Source organism: Crocodylus porosus, unplaced genomic scaffold, assembly GCF_001723895.1.
Source record: "Crocodylus porosus isolate Cpor-Errol unplaced genomic scaffold, CroPor_comp1, whole genome shotgun sequence".
Classification (NCBI taxonomy): domain Eukaryota; kingdom Metazoa; phylum Chordata; order Crocodylia; family Crocodylidae; genus Crocodylus; species Crocodylus porosus.
The window spans coordinates 48,814,432-48,832,714 of record NW_017728943.1 but is presented as its reverse complement, the minus strand read 5'-3'; the positions used below and the strand labels follow the sequence as shown (position 1 = coordinate 48,832,714).

Sequence of the window (18,283 nt, the reverse complement as noted above, 5' to 3'; positions counted from 1 at the left end):
GTTCAAACTGCTTCCCTTACATCCCATAAGTGCCTTAGATACTATGCTAGAGCTAAGGCTAGACTGGAAGAATTCTCTACCCATTCTGTTGAAACTGAGCCACTGTGAAATTTGTGGAATTACACATCAGTAATGATGACACCCACACAAAAGGGCAATCCTGGGTTCAGGACCCTGCTCCAGAGATTGCTTATGTATTTTGCATTTAAAAATATTTGGTTAAGATATAACAAGGTTGTTTTAAAGCTTTCTTCCTTCAGAGTGCTATAATCACAATCATGCTTTCTTTCCTTCTGATCTACAGTGGCACAGCTTCAAAAGGAGAGATAGAGGATACCCCCCAAACAGGCTATTTTTTACTCCTGCAGTTTAGGCACTCTCATGGGAGGTACCCCCTGTGGATCTGAACTCTCTTAAACCAGAAGAGGCTCTCAAATCCTGGATTAGTAAGCCATTACACCATCCTAGGAAACATTATGTGATTGTGTAAAAGATGAGTGTCACCACCTCCTTGTCCTCCTCCAGTAGCCTTACGTATGAACAGAAGTGGGCAGAATTGCTGTGCTTCATGCTGAACTCCAATGCTATTAGAACATGTTAGGCATGTACAGAGGTTGGCTACCAAATAAGGCCAGTCAGGGGACTTAAGAGTTAGGGATACCTAGATTGTAAGTCCCAAACAGATGTAGACAGAAGAGAGTGCTGAGATATTCAGCTCACCAAAGCTGACAGCAGTTTTGAGCACGCAGGCCACATCTACATGAGACACTGACTTTGCAGTTGTTACTGCACAGTCATTTAGTACTTGTATACATGAGTAATAAATTACGTCACAGTAACCAACCTGTGTTACTGTGCAGTACTACCAAAGAACATCTTTTTCATGACACTGACTGTGCAATAGCCTGAGATTACTGTGCAGTAACGTCATGTCACAGTTTCTGCCATGCAACACTACTCTGTTGTAGCCTCAGACTATTGCAAAGTCAATATCTCATGTATACACAACTGCACAGTAGCAGAGTAGACACTTAGAAAGGTTTTTGGTGAATTTGGATGCATATTAGCACTAAGGGCCAGATTCTATATAGCCTTCAAGTATGTAAGTGCTAGGTACGTAAAATTGCAGGCTTTGGCACTTACATTAGTTAAAAATCCTATTTCCCGCCATGGTGGAAAAGAATCATTTTGTGCATGTAGTTGCCAGAAATAAGATGAAGAAGAAGCATCAGCAATAGTGACCTCCCACCTTTTACCCTTGCAGTTAAGAAATCTGCCTACAGAAAGCAAGACCCAGCAGGTGTTTGAATTTGTATTTTCTGCTTTCCAGAAGAGTGGTCTAACCACCAGGCTTCAGGCTAGATGTTGCTCAGGCTGTCCTTCAGCACTTCTATTGAAGATGGCCTACTGCAGCTTATATTCACTATTCATTGGATAAAAAACTTTCCCTGAGAAAGTTTCTGCTCTGTTGTGGGGAAGGCCTAGGTTACACCTAAGAGCCTTCCCAGACAGCTTATATCTTACTGGAATACACACCCTTTGAGTTATATGCTTTCTCTTGCCCTCCTTCCCCTCATTTCTTTTTCTTCGCTACTCTATAAACCAGCTCTGAAGAGAGGGCTGGAGAATGCTGCTTGAGTTCTTAGTCCATGGCCTATTAGTCAGAGTATTTTCCCATAAAGTAGGAAATGCAAGTCCAAATTTCCTCTGCATGAAGGTAGCTTAGAACTTGGGTGTCCTGCTCCCAAGGAAAGTGCCTTAGCTCATGAGTTTTCAGACTTTTTAAATCTAAACACTCCTGATGGCCAGATGCCAAGTGGCGAGGAAGGAAGGGGGAGGAGGACACGGCTTAATGCTGAGCAGGTGGGGGGGTAGTGTGCAGCAGGATGCTGAACACAGTGGGGGTGGGGGGTGCATGGCTGGACACAGAGCAGAGAGACAGGGACAGTTCATGGGTGGGTGGGGACAGAGCGCCACCACTTCCCAGGAGCAGGGCCAGGGAAGGACAGGAAAGTTCACTGGTCTGGAGTGAGGTCAATGGCACCCCTCTGTTGGGTGGAGAAGTTCACCAGGCTGGTGTGTGGCAGTGGTAGCCACCACATGGGAGCTTCCCCGCCCCACAGAGGGGTGCCACTGCCTTTGCCCTGCCCTGGGAGGCAGCGCTGGTTGACAACCCCTGCCTTAGCTGATAAGCTACTGGGACAACATTTTTCACCAATTAAAATTCAGGACTTGCTTGACATTATATGCATACCTCAGCAATTCTATTTCATTCAGAGCAACTATCCAGCCAGAGTATAGCTGTGCTCAGTAGGCTAATGCAGGCAATTCTGAATCTCTACCCATGCATAAATACTAAACACTGTAGCTACTATCTGTAGCTACTACCTACCCACCACTTAGGTGTGTGAAGTCTCCATAGTATCAGAATGTTCACTTAGATTTAGGTATCTAAATTTCACCCAGTTTGAATGTTAGCTACCTAAATCCTTTTTTTGTACCTTGTCTTTATGAAAACAGTAAAGGTACTTGTTTTGAAGTGCTTTTTAGCATAAATTACTCTCTAGATTATAATAATTAATAGAACATAGTGGGCACATATACACATGCTGATTTAAGGCTCTTTAGCCCAATTTAAGGCACATTAACAGCACATATCTACACATATGCACCCTTATGCGCCTTAAAAATGGCAAGCTTAGGCTATTTACACCTAAATTTGATACCTGCAAGATCTCACAAAATGAGGTATAAATTTAAGTGCCAATATCTAAAGTGCATTAACGCATGTTTATATTTTAGTCTCAGGTCAGTCTGCGCACATGGCGTTAGTGCACTTCAACACATGCATGCGCAGATATGAGCCTTAATCACCTTAATTCGCATTAAGCTAATGCACATTAAATATAGGTGTGCCTAAATGCACATGTAGACATGCCCAGTATTCCTTTTTAAAATTCTCACATTCATTTAAAGGTATTTTAAAGATGATACTGTATTGTCTAGCTAGCCTTATGTACTAGAAAACTGGTCAAATTCTTCTGTGACATGTCATTGGCTTCAATGATTTTGCACAGTATATACATGAGATTATTCAATGTAAATTTTGCCCTGTGATGTTTAGGAAGAAATTGCAAATACTAAATGTTCTGACATTTTTCCCCAGTATTTACACACAGCATGCACAACACATCAAAATCTGTAATCTAATATAGTAACTCACAGCTGCACTATGGTCTTATTGTAGAAATGGTTATCGCTTAGCTAAATACAATTTATTAGTGTGTTATGGACCTAAATGACTGATATAAATGTTTTAAAGCTGTATAAAACTTATAATCTAATATAAGAGGGATACAAACATAGTATTTTTATTAAAAATTAAATAAAATGCACAGTCAAGAGAAAAACATTTACATAATACATACTATCAATAAAAATATATTTAGGTAGCAATGACAAAGCAGTATTAATAGGAGGTCATAAAAGTCAGTTATTTTATTGTAACACTGTAAATACCCTTCCATCACTCCTTTCCACAGTTAAGAATGATGATAATTTAATTCCTTGCAAAAAATAAAAGATTATTTCGTATTCCCCTGCTAAATAATTTGTAGAAATATACAGAGTAGTCTTGATCAGCTATAAGTCTGGGAAGCATCACCAAAAGCAGACAAAAAAGAAAGGAAAAATAATAAGGTTGTGCAGGATTTGTCACCTATAAATGGGAATATTTTATATTTTAAACTTGTTATGCTGCCTCATTTAAAGTACTGCATACTGGCCATGTCTACATGAGACATTACTACATATTGGTTACTGCACATTTATTTAGTACTTGTATAAACAAAAATATATATGTGCAGTAACCCGAGTTACAGGCAAAAACCTTTTTTGTGATGCTACCATACAGTAGCATAGTATTACTGTGCAATAGCGTTGTGTCACAGTTTTTGCCATGCAATGCTACTGCACAGTAGTATCAGGCTACTGTGTAGTTAGCATCTCATGTAAGCACGTCCACTACACACTAATTCTGCCTGCGAACTTTTAGAGGTGCAAATCCTTTAATTTTATTTTTTTGGGAGGATGAATTTCTAAAAAGTACTGAACATCTGTGATTCCAGGGCAGTTTTCTCTCTCTTTAATATGAACTACAGAATCACAACTTCTACTCAGATGTGACCCAGATCTCACAGATTATGTAAAAACATTGTTCGCATTACCTCGAAGTTTCAAGATTAAGTAGTCATTTATACATTTCTTGACATATACTCAGTTCTGCTTGGTGTTAACTAATTGTGTGTAAGGGTTAAATTACCTAGCCTTCAGTAATCATTGATAGCTCAACACCATTAGAAGATTCAACTCTTTCTTTCTCTAAAGGATGGTAACAGTTCTGAGAATATTTGGAAACATTTGCAATATTTTAAATAGTATTGGTGGAAACTTTTAAACTGAAGGTACTTACTTCTATGATTCTAATGTCATGATGTGTGGCTAAATCATTAAGTAGGCCTTGAAAATATCAACTACTAGCTGTGTCTACATATGCGCTTTAATGTGCAGTAGCCTATTTTACTATGCATTAAAGCGGCACATAAAAAACTGCTATTATGCTAATGTGCAGTAAAATAGGCTACTGCACATCACCTAAAAAGCATGCTCATGCATGACTGCACGTTAAGGCAGCCTAATGCACATTAATTTAGTACCTCACACTGGAGGTACTAAATGTAATGTGCATTAAGAAAAGTGCATTAATGCAAATGTATACATGCCCACTGTGATTTAATTTCAATCTACTGCAGCCCTCTTAGAAATTGCACCTAAGGAAGGAGTAAGGAATTTGGGCCATTTTGTCAGACACTATTTAGACAATACCAACCAAAGACCATCATGATTTCTGTCTTAAGAGGTGTTTTATTTTTAAAATACTTAGACTTTTGTTTGTCTGAATCCCATATGATAATCCACATAATGTACAGAGAATATTTTTGATATGCAAGAAACACAATTTAGTCATCAAAGTAGTATCCAAGTGAGTTTTAGCTTTCTCAGTTAGGCATCTTTGATCAAATAAGTATAGTTTCCACAAAAAAAAGAGTTTTAATAGTGTTTCCATTTCCAACTGACCTCTAAAGCAGAATATTTAATTAAAATATGAAAGGATTAATTCTTGATATAAGCACAAGGAAATCTACAATCTTTTTTTATTGCCAGTACCCATCACTAAACTCAGTTCAAATTTTGATGGGAGATTTAAATATAGCCAAATAAAGAAATCTGACAATGAAAAGCACTATTGGAATGTTATTCTGCAGTCTATTCTGAAGTGTTTTATCAGTGATTTGATACATCTGATATTTCTTGGCCTAATCTTCAACTGATGTAAATCAATGTTCCTTCAATAGATGTCAAATGAGGTATGCTAATTTGGCCAAGCCAAAGATTTGGCCTAACATATGCCTCTTATTTGTGTTACAGGTTACAAATATTTGCACATACCTAAATCCCATTACCTGTTTTTGCATTTCACATGCTACATTTGGTGGAAAACTCTTGGGGAAGTTATCAAAACACAGTTTGGTACTTGATACTTCCACATAAACACAACAAATATAAGGAGTGATCGAAATGTGGAAAGAACAGTACAGTCAAGCAAATAATTACTAGGTTAGATGGATCTGGTGTTTCAGTTGGATAATGGTGCATATCATTAGGCATTATATCTAGTTACTCTCCCTGCATGTTTTTACTTTACATTTTTGTGTATAATTTTTCAAATATGAAAAAATAATTAACCTAAACTGATGTTAGATTTTTTTTGATTTGCTAAAATCTGCCCTCCTTATTTTCAAGTGTATGCTCTAACTTATATGCATAACAGATATAGATATAAATATTTGTAGAATTTGGTACATGATACACTCAATGTAAAGAGTAGTCTGTGGAATTATTTGCTTAATAATGGGCACATTTACGCAAGATGCTTACTGTGCAATAGTCTAATAAGACTGTGCAGTAGTATGTGCTAATAGCCTATGGCACAGTGTTATTAGGCTAATGTACAGTAAGTGTCACAAAATAAGTATGTGATGACACTACTGCATAGTAACTCTAGATACTGCGCATTTAGTTAGTACTTCATTAAGCAAGCACTAAACTAAATGTAGTAGTAATTAGGGCACATAAATGAATGCATAGATGCACCCAATAAGTTTTAAAACCATGTATAATGATTTAATACTGTGTAAAGTAATATGATTAAGGTGACTGTTAAAAAAGATATCAACTCCTGATTTGAGAAACTTACAGTTATTAGGAAATTTGCAAAAGCTATAATGTAATGTAAAAACCATAATGCATAAGGCATGACACATACCACAGAGTAACGATAAGTTTGTATCACAGCACACTCTATGTCCCAAGGCACTCAAAATGCTAAGATACTAATGAACTAGAGAAGAACATTTCCATGCTGCTTAGTTTGTACTGTAAAATATAACCAGAAAACCAAAGTATGACAAATAACGGAGCAAGCATACCCTAACAAAACTTGTGATAAGTAAAACTTTATTTATGATCATTAATAATATAGATTTTGTGACAGAGAGTAGTAGGCGGAGGCAAACTTTTTAACACAAAAAAAAATCTATATTCATGACAGTCTGGGAACTGGTATGCTAGGAGCAAAAGCTGGTATTTCTCTGGTACATACAAATCCTTGATAATATTGCATATGTATTCTCATTCAGACTTACCGACTGATGCAATGAAGCATACCAGGGTCAATTTGTTCTTGTACAACCTTCCCCCCACAAACCCACCCCATAAAATCCCCCATAAAAAAATCATACTTTACTTTGTTGTTCGCTCTTCCTCATCTCTCTCTGTACCATTCTTATTTCAGATATATACAAAGCTAGTATTTCACAAGGATAATCTTACAGACAGAAAGGAAATCAACAGATAGCAGAGACTTCTTCAAGTCAGTGCTATTCACACTGAAACTTACATTAAGTTGAGAACTGGCCCTGGATAGATTCCCTCCATAGTGTCATTGTTTGGCAACATCATGCTTATGTCTGTCTCATAGCTCAGACTACAGTTTGAGAGCAGGAAAATGTATACTTCAAAATATAGCTGTTAATTACTCTTTAATGTTCGCTATAATTCTATGTTCATTTAGCACTGTTATGTATAAGTGTTTTAAATTGTCTGTTAAAAAATGAAGGCAAATTTCAAACAAAAAGCAATTTTTTTCTATATTTGTCCTTACCTTGATTTTCATGCAAAAAATTAAAACATACCTACCTCATATTATCAGTGTAAAACGCTCTAAATATATTTGCATTACTCAATTATTCTTTAAAGTACACAGATGGTATTAAAAAGAAAGTAAATCATGTAATACCTTTACTTTTACCTATGGATTTGATGAAATGGTTCCATGAAGAAAGCATTTCCAGACAAAAAGAGAATAAAGAAGAAGAGAAACAACAATAAGAGTCATGAGTAAATGCAGTAATATTTGAACATGAAAAGAGGCAAAGTATAAAATAAGTGTTTCGAGACAAATGGAGATGCAATCAGTGTCATATTAGGAATTTAGTTTATTTTTTTCCAATAATGTACATGCAGAAAAACACAGTATTAACTCATGCTTAGTTAAAGAAGAGTGCTGCATAATTGACAGACAATGACTAAACAGGAGAAAAATCACTGATTTCATTCAGTTTCAAAACTGTAGTCTCAGCATTCCAGAAGGCAGGAGCAGGTGCTTTCTGCATGTTTCCAATCAGCCATGCATTAATGTAAATGGTCTCTTCACTATTTACAATATGACAAGCTGAATGTCTTCTTTCAGGAGCTATCTGATGAGTGTTCTTGTACTTCTTTTGTCTTTATTAGAATCACCCATAATTGTGTTTTCTGATAAATTCACGGAATTGTCTCAATCACCTTCTTAAGTCTCTTACTTCTTTTCAGTTATTATATTGCGAAAGGGGGTGGGGGGGCTGAGGGCACAGGTGGGACAAAAGCTTAAGGAGCAAACAAAAATATATATAATGAAAGAAGAAAGATGTGACTAATATTATGTGTTCATTTGCAGCCAAAGACAGCTTTCAAGCATTTGCCCATCATTTGCAGTGATGGATTCAAAGCAGCTACAGAACAAGAAGAAACAATGAAAGCAGAGTGGAAAAGGAACAGAGCCCATACCTTGGTCGCCCATCATCAGGTGCGCCAGACCTTGAAGGGAAACAAGAGCACAGTCAGCAATGAACAAGGGAGCATGGGAAGGTGGTATTGTCACAGTGACAAAAATGTTTTGTGACAGGCATCTGTTTCCTATGAGATGTCTGTATCACAGGGAAATCAAAGAGCATTTTTCAACCACTGGTTGGAATGCTTTGGGGCAAAGAGTAATAGTACTGCAATTCAAACACTGGGTAATGCTGTATTCTGGATTTTTTCTATATCATAGTTGGAATGAGAAAAAATAATAATAAAATGATTTAAAATCCAACCAATTCCTTAAATATTCCATCTGTTTTTTATGCATTTTGAATACATTGCTTCAAACACTTGTACTAGGAGGACATTCTGTCCTCTAGCTATTAAATATTAAAAACCTTGAGAAGTATAAACCTGAAAAATGGGCTGGGTCTGATCTTTTTCCCCTCATAAAAAATGAGCATTTTAGGTAATTAAATAAAATTCCTTTGTAACACTGAAATGATAATGCAAAGGATGTCTCCTTATTTGTGTGAACCATTTGATAGAAGAATATGTTTGTTCCAGATGATGCAAAATTATTAAGTATCCAGTAAAAAGTTAAAAAAGAAAAAAGTAAATCAAGTGATAGATTATGAAGTAGAGCTTTTTGAAATTTGTTCAAAACAGGTCATACTTTTAAATACAGATTTTAAGATGACATTCAACCAGATTTGTACAGGTTTAATCAGATTTCCAAAAAAATTATGTATAACTCCTACCATTCAATCAGGGTCAAATTTCTTCAGATTCCAAATCATCAATATTCAATTATTTAAGCAAATTATAGCAAAAAAAAAAAAAAAGCCTTACTGTGTCTTTGGAGATAATTTGAAATGGAAGGAAAACGTACTATACATATATTGTATGTCAGTCATTTTTTTCCTGAGACTAGAAGAATTTAGAATTTTACGTCCAATTTGAAAACTGACATTCTTAATGAAATTGCCCGTTCTCAGAATTCATTTTAATGATATCTGTTATACATATATATATAAAGTTGTGCTCCTCTTCCTCTCCAACCCCTATAGGAAATGATATCTTATTTTCTTTTTTTACAATTATTAGTTTCATTCACACAAAGAAGGTGTGCAATAGAATATGCTGGGTTTTTTTGGAAAGCAGGCTTCCTAGAGAGCTCCTGATTCTTCTAATTCACAAAGAAAATGAGGTGCACAAGTGATGCCTAGAACAATACTTGAGGGAGTTCAAAGTTGACACTCTTGACTACATTCACTCCATATTATTTGATGAATTCATGGCATATCAGTTTAAATTATAAGCAATGTTGCTATTAGATGAACAGTGATTTCCAGTTTGCAAGTTTGGCTGGCTTAGCAATTGTAATGTAGACCTTTTAAGAACTAAAAACTAGTTTAGTAAACTCAAGAACCTGAATTGCCCCTCTTATAAAGCTACATGATTAAACTAAGCTAAAATGAAGTCAGTGTAGTTATTGTGGATTTACACTCGTGTAAATGAAAGCATAATATGAATCGTGTTACCTTCATAGGTATTTTGGGGAGAAATGTCCCTTAGTTGTAGTAAAATTATGTTCTCAGAAATAGAAGATTGTGTGCAGACAGGGCACAAATGTCACTTCCCTGATATTCAGTATCTTTATTGAAAAGATACAAGAGATTGATCTTGTTTAGGACTGATTCTTGGTCAGTCCTAAATAAAAAGCCTTTCATAACTTAAATAAATAAAAATGAAAGAAGGTCAAGTAAAAGTGACTATGAAAGTCAGTATCCTATAGTAGTATAACTAGGGCCAGGCAACTGGGACAGCCACATCGGGCACTGACTTGTGGACAGAAAAATATAAGCTCTTGCTGCAGTCACACAATCACACCAAAGTCATGCTCCCCTGCGGGCTTAGCTGCTTTATTATGCCTTTTGAATCCTACCTAACTTTACATGCCAAAATAGTAGTTTCCCAACCACTTAACTGCTGTTTTTAGCATTAATGCACAGCTTGTAATCCTATTTCGCATGTAGTGTGGACACATAAGCATCCATGTGTTTACTGAGAATGCACAGTAGGCTATGGTCTGCCTTGGCAGACACATGGCTTCCCTTGTATGTAGCTGAGCAGAAGTTCTTAAATTGTGGGCCAGCAAAAATAAGGAAGATTACAAAAGCACTTGCATGTTCTGCCCCAAGAGCCCAACACTTAGGGCACTCACCCATAAAGTGGGAAACCCATGTTTTGTAACCCATCACACAAAGAGGGTTGAACTTGCAGCTCTCTGACAACCACATTACGGGCATGCTCCTCTTAAGCCCTCCTCCAGAAGTTTAGCTACACCACCTCCTGTCTAGCAGTCATTAGGGCTAGAGTTCTAGGGAAGTTTCTACTGCCCTTGGAAGCAAGGGTCTAGGATTAAACTGGGACCTGTTCTCTTCCACAGCAACAGCCAATTAGCTAAGCCACACACCTTCTAGCATGTTTTTTTTCTCTTCACCCCATATATACTTCTCATGGATGTATACTTCTCATGGGAACCAACTGAGGTCTGGAGAAGTTCTTGGATACTTCACTACTTATAGCCTGGTGGTTTGAGCTCTATGCTGGATGCAGGTTCCAGCCTCCTCTGACCTGGGGTGTGTAGCCAAACATGGGTCTCCTTTTTCTTGTTTGAGTGCCTCAACAACTCAGGTACTGAGCCAAAACGTAGGAGGATACTCCTTCCCCCCAGGTTCTTGCCATATACAATGTTGTGACTTATACTCTATATGTGCATAGGGAGCCAAATACCTGCCTTGCCATCATGCATGCTACTGAGAATGCTTATGGATGGGTAATTGCCATTTCAGCATTTAAAGTGAAATAGAAATCTACCACTCTTGCTCAAGAAAAACCAGTATCTACAAACTGCAAAAACGGTGTTGTGCCCTAACTTTATTCTTCTTAAGACTGATAGTATTTTGTTTAAATTTGCATTTAATTTTGTTTGTGAATACTGTGTTTAGTAGTAAGGTTACTTTTAATATATAAAGATACTTACTTTGATTTATAAACAGTCTTTGCAGTCTATGGATGGACTACAGAATAGACAATAATTTTACTACTAGTTCACTTGTACAATTTGTAGAGTGGTTAATACAGCACAAGTAAATTTTGAATAAAAGAAATCATTCCTAGGATTTTTAAAAAGTAGTACAAAACAGAACATTGAAATAGGTTCTAATAGAATATACTAGTTATAACTAGGTAATCTGCCATAGGCATGCCATTAAAATAATTATTTGTGCACCACTTATTTATACGTAAAATAGTTAAAAGTTCTTCTTTGTGAATTAGGAGTTATGTGTTCAATAGGAATGTCTGCTTGTCTCTCTCTCTCACTTTCTTTCCTTTTTTTGGTTTTCTTTTTGTTTTTTCTTCCTTTTAAAATGCTTCTGTCTTCAGGTTGAGCTGAGTACCATAAGAACACAGTTAAAGTGTGCCAAATGGGTCAGAAGTGGACATGAAAGAGAGTATGTTTTCATATTTTGATGTGTAGGTCACATGCAGAATAGAAGCCAAAGTGAATTTAGAACAAAATGAACCTTAAACCTGAAGTGAATCTATTCAACACTGATTCAGCTTTAATAAAAAATTAATGGATTTTTTTCATTTACTTAAGGGATTTATTTAGCTTTTAATCTATGAATACTAAGTTTATGTGTGCTTCCGTATGTACACTTAATAATTTGTGGAGATGCTCAGATTCCAAAGCAATGGGCAAGATATACGAACATTGATCAATATCTAAACTTGTTTCTTAGATCCACATGTCTAGTTCCTGAACTACACCAGAACTGATATGTAAATATCTCAGACTATGCTGGAACAAAAAAAAAAATAAGGTTTCAGCTTTAATCAAGAAATTCAAGAAAGGTCTGGATTTTGCCTTTCATTAATATGCACAGATAAATAATATGTTAAGTCAAATTGTAGTGATTCATTACGTAGGCATAATCATCTTGATCCACAGTTGGAACTCACGGGTATTAACAAAATGTTCCATACATGAATCAGCTCTCAGGTTGAGCCCTCATTTCAGAGGTTCCATGGTTTTTCAATCTGAATGCCTACCCCAGTGTTATTTTTATGCAATTTTTCTGTAGTTATTTCATAAAGAAAAAGAAAAAAAAATATTGAGATTATACTGTGGGCATGTAGGTGTGTATGTGCATGTAAAACTGTCAGTCTCCCTGGATACTTTCCTTGATTAAAGTCTGATGAAGTTTTGCTTCAATGGTTATACTTCTTTCAATGTCAGCATTTTTTAAAAATAAAAATGCCCAAAGCATCTATATGTGATGAATCTGAATTTACCATCACCTAGCTGTACAGAAGCACTGACAGTTACATTTCAAACATCTCACCGTGAGCTTAGTATGGACCAGGCTGCTACATGAACCAGGCTCATTGTCTACATACTTCACAGGGCCATCATGCTACAGCTGCACACAAGGGCATTAACTTTGCATGCATGCATCCATCCCTCCCTCCCTCCATCCATGATGTTTTTCATTTAAAAGTAGTTTAAAGGATATATTGAAAGAAAATACAATATTGACCCCCTGATTTAAAAAGCAGCCCACACTATCTTAAAGTATTTTTAACATGAACCTAGTAGGCAAAGATTCAGCCCATAGAGAATTTTTACTAGTATTGTATATATATTGATAAGACAATATTCAAATAATGGCTTATCATAAAGATATAACTTTAGACTTCCAACAAACAACTGAGCTATTTAAAAATGTATTAATAACAAACTATACTCTTAAATACACATACATATAAACAATTTACTGGCCAAGAAGTATACTTACCAATATTCTGGCTAGATGGCATTTTGTTTAGTTTCCACTGCTTTGTGTCTTACTTTGTTTAAAGGAACTTATATACAAATACTATTACTAAAATCAGACGCCTCTTATACTGCCAGGTTGAAAAGGTTGAATGTCTTATGTTAAGTTTAATGCTGATTTTATGATAAATCAAACTTTTCTAAAGTGTTGTGCTGAAAACAGGGTGACATAATAACTGATATTTGTCATATTAAAGAGAGCTTTCTGTGTTCTTAATTAAAAATTTTGCTGTTTAACATGTATCAAATTCTTAGTTGAAGAAGGAATTATATTTCATACTGACAAGACAAACATTATCTGTTAGTATTTTTCATACAGAATACTAGAGAAATTAATCCTTCTGTGAATTTCCTGAATCATTCTGAGGAGCGATTCATATTTTAGATCACAGACATACAAGTATAAATCCTATGCAACTCCATTCTTCAGTAAAATTTATTTTGGATTTACACTAGCATAACAGGGATCAAGATCTGGCTTTGTTTTGTGTTCTGTATGAAAAAAGAAATCAACCCAACTCAATAAATATGAAAATCCTCCTAGTAGAAGAAATGGAACTTACCGTGTTTAATGATATTTGTACCATTATAACACTAAGCATAAGGGAAAAAACACTATGCAGAAGAGAAAAACAAGAGTTTAGGAAAATAAGGCAGAAAGCACCCACCTTCCACATAGTTGTCTTCTGAAAGCACATAACAGGGAAGGAGAGAAAAGGAAAACATTCATTAAGCAGCATGCAGACTGGAACTTGCCATTGCATGTCTTCATCATGCAAGGCATCAAACACAACATGCAAGTGCTCCATTGCTACCATCCAAAGGGAAAAACAAAACCACCAGAGAAGCAGTGTTTCTTTTATTCAATACAGGTTATGTGATATAAAGTAAAATAATACTATTTCTAGAGTGAAGGAATTGGAAAAGGGGATTTTGCAGCTCTTTGTGAGGCAAGCTCTATTATCCATTATTCAGAGAATTTTCTTCTACTGCTGTCATTAATAAATAATTGAAAATTACCAAAAGTCACTTATTATGGGAATTCAAAGTTTATTTTGTCTTATTTTCCCATTTTAAATTGTCACAAATGACTCATAAAATAGTCTTTTAAACGTAATTAATTTTGCTTTTACAGTATGCTGTGAAACATTTAGAATAGACAACCTGATGCACCTTGCAATTTTCAATAAAACAAATTCCTTATTCTAATAAATGGGCAAAATCCTATTATCAAATATGGCAGAACTGCCACTGTAGTTGTGTAAAATGAGTAAGGGGACAGGATCTGATCCAATTACATTTATCAGCATCAGATACTAGCATCTCTTAAAAATCAATCACTATTTTCTACCTGGTAGAATCAGTAGAAGACAGAGTAACCACAAATATATGGTCACATGCTTTGTACACTTCCAATTAATTTTATACTCTGTTTATAGAGTCAAGCCAAATTGGCCATATCCTGCTATCTGATGTCACTAATGGGAGTGTTGCCTAAGCAAGGGCTGTTATCAACCATGTATAACAGTGTATTTAGCCCCTATCCTTTAATGATCGAGAGGTTCAGGCAGCACTCAGCAGAGGGCTTCCCCAAATTTTGTAGAGTGGCAGCAGACTTTGACTCCTTTCTGATCATCCAGATGGAGAGCTGAGATTAATGAGCAAACATATGTTCAAACTCCAACTTAACTAGGGAAGACTGACCTCTCTACATATTCCCCCTCCTTCCCCTCCCCTCCCACTGGGGAATATTTCTCTTCTTGGGGATTTAGGAGAATATTTTTCCACTACCCATTGTGATTCTAACTGGGAACAGGGTAATAAAGAACCAAAGTTAACAAGGTATGAGGGAGAGTGGAGAAGAGTGGAGAGGACCAGGTAAACAGAGAAGGATCAACAAAGGAAGTAAAGAAAAGGAACTGCTGAAGAATAACAAACACATGGAGTAAACCAAGGATAGAAGTGCAGAAAAAAATGGACCAGTTGTGTGATTTGGGCTCTTTCTATTTATGACTCTTCCTAGGTCTCATAAGTCCTTGTTGTAGAATTATGAATGAGTACAACTGAAGAATTTGGCTCAATTCAGTTATAACTATTTTTTTTTAAATCTACGATTTAAGTATACTATTGGGCCTAATCCCAAACTGGGGACCTGAACCTAATCCTGAATTTTGCTGAATTTAACAGAATCAGCCCCAATAGCATCTCCTGACTGTACAGCTCAAGACCTGCTCCAATATATTTAAACTGTCAGGAACATGTCCTATAAATAAGCCAGAAAACATCAAAAAGTTCTTAAGCATTATAGTCTAATATTGTGCTGCTTAGTGATCTTCTCTATGCAGTATTTCAGATGCATGCATTTAAACATATGTATGGGTTGCCACTATCTAAGAATAACTGTTATGAATTTCAATACTCATGATTTTTTCTTCTGCCAGTTATAAGTTGTAACCTTCATTCATGTTATATATATTAAGAAAACAGACCTGCAGATTATTCATCTTAAATTATTGAAAATTGCCTTCTCCAAGCACATCTTCAAGTCAGACTTGTAAGAACTCAGTGCCTGCAACTTTATTTTTTCATGGGAGTGCAGTGGGAGCATAATATCTATTACATGCAGTTAGAAAAATAAAATAATGAAAAAATTGAGTATGTAAGGAAATACGTTTGTTCTAAATAAAAAGCAAGATAAACAAATTATAAAAGGACCATTGTAAAAATGAAAATTCTTCAGTTTGATTAAATAAAAATTGTCTTCCTTATATCAGGTGTCAACCAGACTCATATTTAGTCTAGAACACAGAAATAACTTTTCTATCAAAAATTCTGTTTAAAAGTTTACTTTCTTTTAATGAAATAGTTTCTTCCCTTTCAGGAAACAAGAAAAGAAAATTACACAAAAAAATTAATGAATTACCAAAATTGTATGATATTTTCTGTCTCCTTCCGTTTCCTTCCATTTAGTATACTTCTAAACAACACAGGGCACATCTACATGTGCATTAATGCACTTTTCCTAAGCGCATTAGATTTAGTACCTCCAATATGAGGTACTAAATAAATGCTCATTAACCTGTGCTAACACGCCGTAGCACAAGCGTACGCTTTTTAGGTGACACAATGTGTGATAGCCTATTCTATTGCAAATTAGCATGGTTTTTTATGCAACACTTTAATACATAGTAGAATAAGCTACTGCACATTAAAGCACACATGTAGACATACCCATAGTTACCTAATATTTTGGCATTCTTTTTGGCTTTCTACGTTTAGCTTCAGGTATGTTGTAACCATCATGCAGGAACTTGATAACAAGCCAATTCAAAATCCTTCTGCAGTCAGTTAAATTAACATCTATAGAAGCAAGAAAAAGCTCTATGCCTCTGACTATATGTCTTGAATACTTTATTTCAAGGACTGGATACGCAGCTGATAAAATTAGTGTAGCTCTGTTAAACTTAATGTCGCTACTATGGAAGTGTCCATAAACATTTGTTTGTGTAACTAAACTATCCAAATACAAGTTATTTAACTTATTTCAAGTATTTATTTATTTTTAATAAAAAATCGAGTTGAAATTATTAAGTGCTATTCTTCAAATAAAATATTGGCTAAAGTTTATATTTCCAAAAAACAGATATAATTGGGAACTTCCTCTCTAACCTCTTGAGCTAACCCTAATTCCTCTGAATTTGGGGAGTTTAGCTCAGTAAAAGTTTTTTCCATATACTGTAAAGAGATAGGGAGATTCATTAAGCTGATAAGATTTTTTCAACAGCTGTTTTAGAGTAGCAGTTTTACTGATCTTACTTTATTTTACGCACAAGTATTTATAAGGAGACCATTACACCATTTTGTATATAATGCAAATATATTGTCTAATTTTCCTGATTCCCCTAGTAGTTAATACACATATGTATTTTGTAAAGTGAGGGATTATAATTTCTAAGGACAAGCCAAGTAGATAGAAACCCCTGAGTTCTAGTTTTTCCCCTGGCTTATTTTTGTCATTTTGCAAGCTCTTTTTGCAGGATGCCAAGCAGCTCCCAAAAACTAATGAACACGTTAACTGGAGATTTGAAAGTACCTAGAACTAGTGAAGGTTTTCATCATCTTGCATGAAAGAATCTTATCCTCTCTGCTTATGTTTCTCCAGCAGTAAAATGGAAATAAGAGTGACATGTCATACAGATATCAAATAAAATAGGGCATCTCTGTGAAGCATAAATGCTAAGCATTATTCTTGGCAACATTATAAACTTCTAAAACTTAATATACAGAACCATCATTATCTCCACTAGTATAAAAATGGACTTGTGTTGATATAACCATTAGAAGTGGTTGGTTTTCCAACAAAACATTTTTCAGTAAACCAAAACACAGTTACAATTATATTCCTTTCTGGGGACAGTGAATTACTATAATCTAAATGAGATGCTATACAAGAAACAGTGACAATGTTGGTCCATAAAGGCTAGGTACAGACATTTGTAGAGGTCAGAGGGAGGCTAGATAGCATTAAAATAGCCACCAGATCTAATTTGTTTGCCCAGGTGTGGACCTTACACTTAGATCCCTAGTTAGGTGGATCTAAGTGTGAATAGTATAGAAATTATGGGATAGTTAGATGGGTTGAAAAGTGGCCAACTTAAACTAAGTTAGCCTTACCTCCCAGTTAGCTTAACTTAGATTGGGTCTAGTGAGACCAATCTAATTGAATTTCTGTACAGTTGCTAGCAAAGCACTGGGGCTACGAAAACCCAGCCACTGGCCCTAACCCTCCGGCTGTCCTTTTCCTATCCACTCTAGCACCAGGCTACTTCTAGTCCCCTGGCCCCTCTCCCAGATGGACAACACCCCTCATGGACCAGCCAGCCCCCACAAGTGCACCAACCCTACTCCCCCCACAAGGCACTCCCAGTGCCAGTTTTGCTGGTGTTTACTAGTGCTAGGAGCCAAAGAAAGTAAGTTTGAGGTGGGGGGAAGGGTGGGCAGGATCAGAGTGGGGTTGGTTCACCAAGGGGGAGTTGTTGTCTGGGGGTGGGAGGGTTGGGGGGCATAGTGACTTCATTCCTTTTAGACGCACCCGTGCTCATTCCCTGTAGCTCCTTGTACAGTACCATGGACCAT

At 36.0% G+C, this 18,283-nt stretch overlaps 1 protein-coding gene across 27 annotated transcripts in view; it reads right to left on the bottom strand.

The window, feature by feature from the left end:
• NRXN1 (neurexin 1) overlaps window positions 1-18,283 on the bottom strand; it is a 1,194,206-nt gene that overhangs the window by 1,058,176 nt on the left and 117,747 nt on the right. For 15 of the 27 annotated variants that reach the window (XM_019549307.1, XM_019549308.1, XM_019549327.1 and 12 more), the window contains exons 2-4: window positions 13,816-13,833; window positions 8,227-8,256; window positions 7,418-7,429 (exon numbers count right to left, since the gene is read on the bottom strand). The exons of 5 other annotated variants lie outside the window; for them this stretch is intronic. In XM_019549307.1, coding sequence (XP_019404852.1) covers window positions 7,418-7,429; window positions 8,227-8,256; window positions 13,816-13,833 — 60 coding nt within the window. The remainder of the gene's footprint in view (window positions 1-7,417; window positions 7,430-8,226; window positions 8,257-13,815; window positions 13,834-18,283) is intronic. 7 more of the 27 variants (XM_019549309.1, XM_019549321.1, XM_019549318.1 and 4 more) reach the window with 3 other exon arrangements.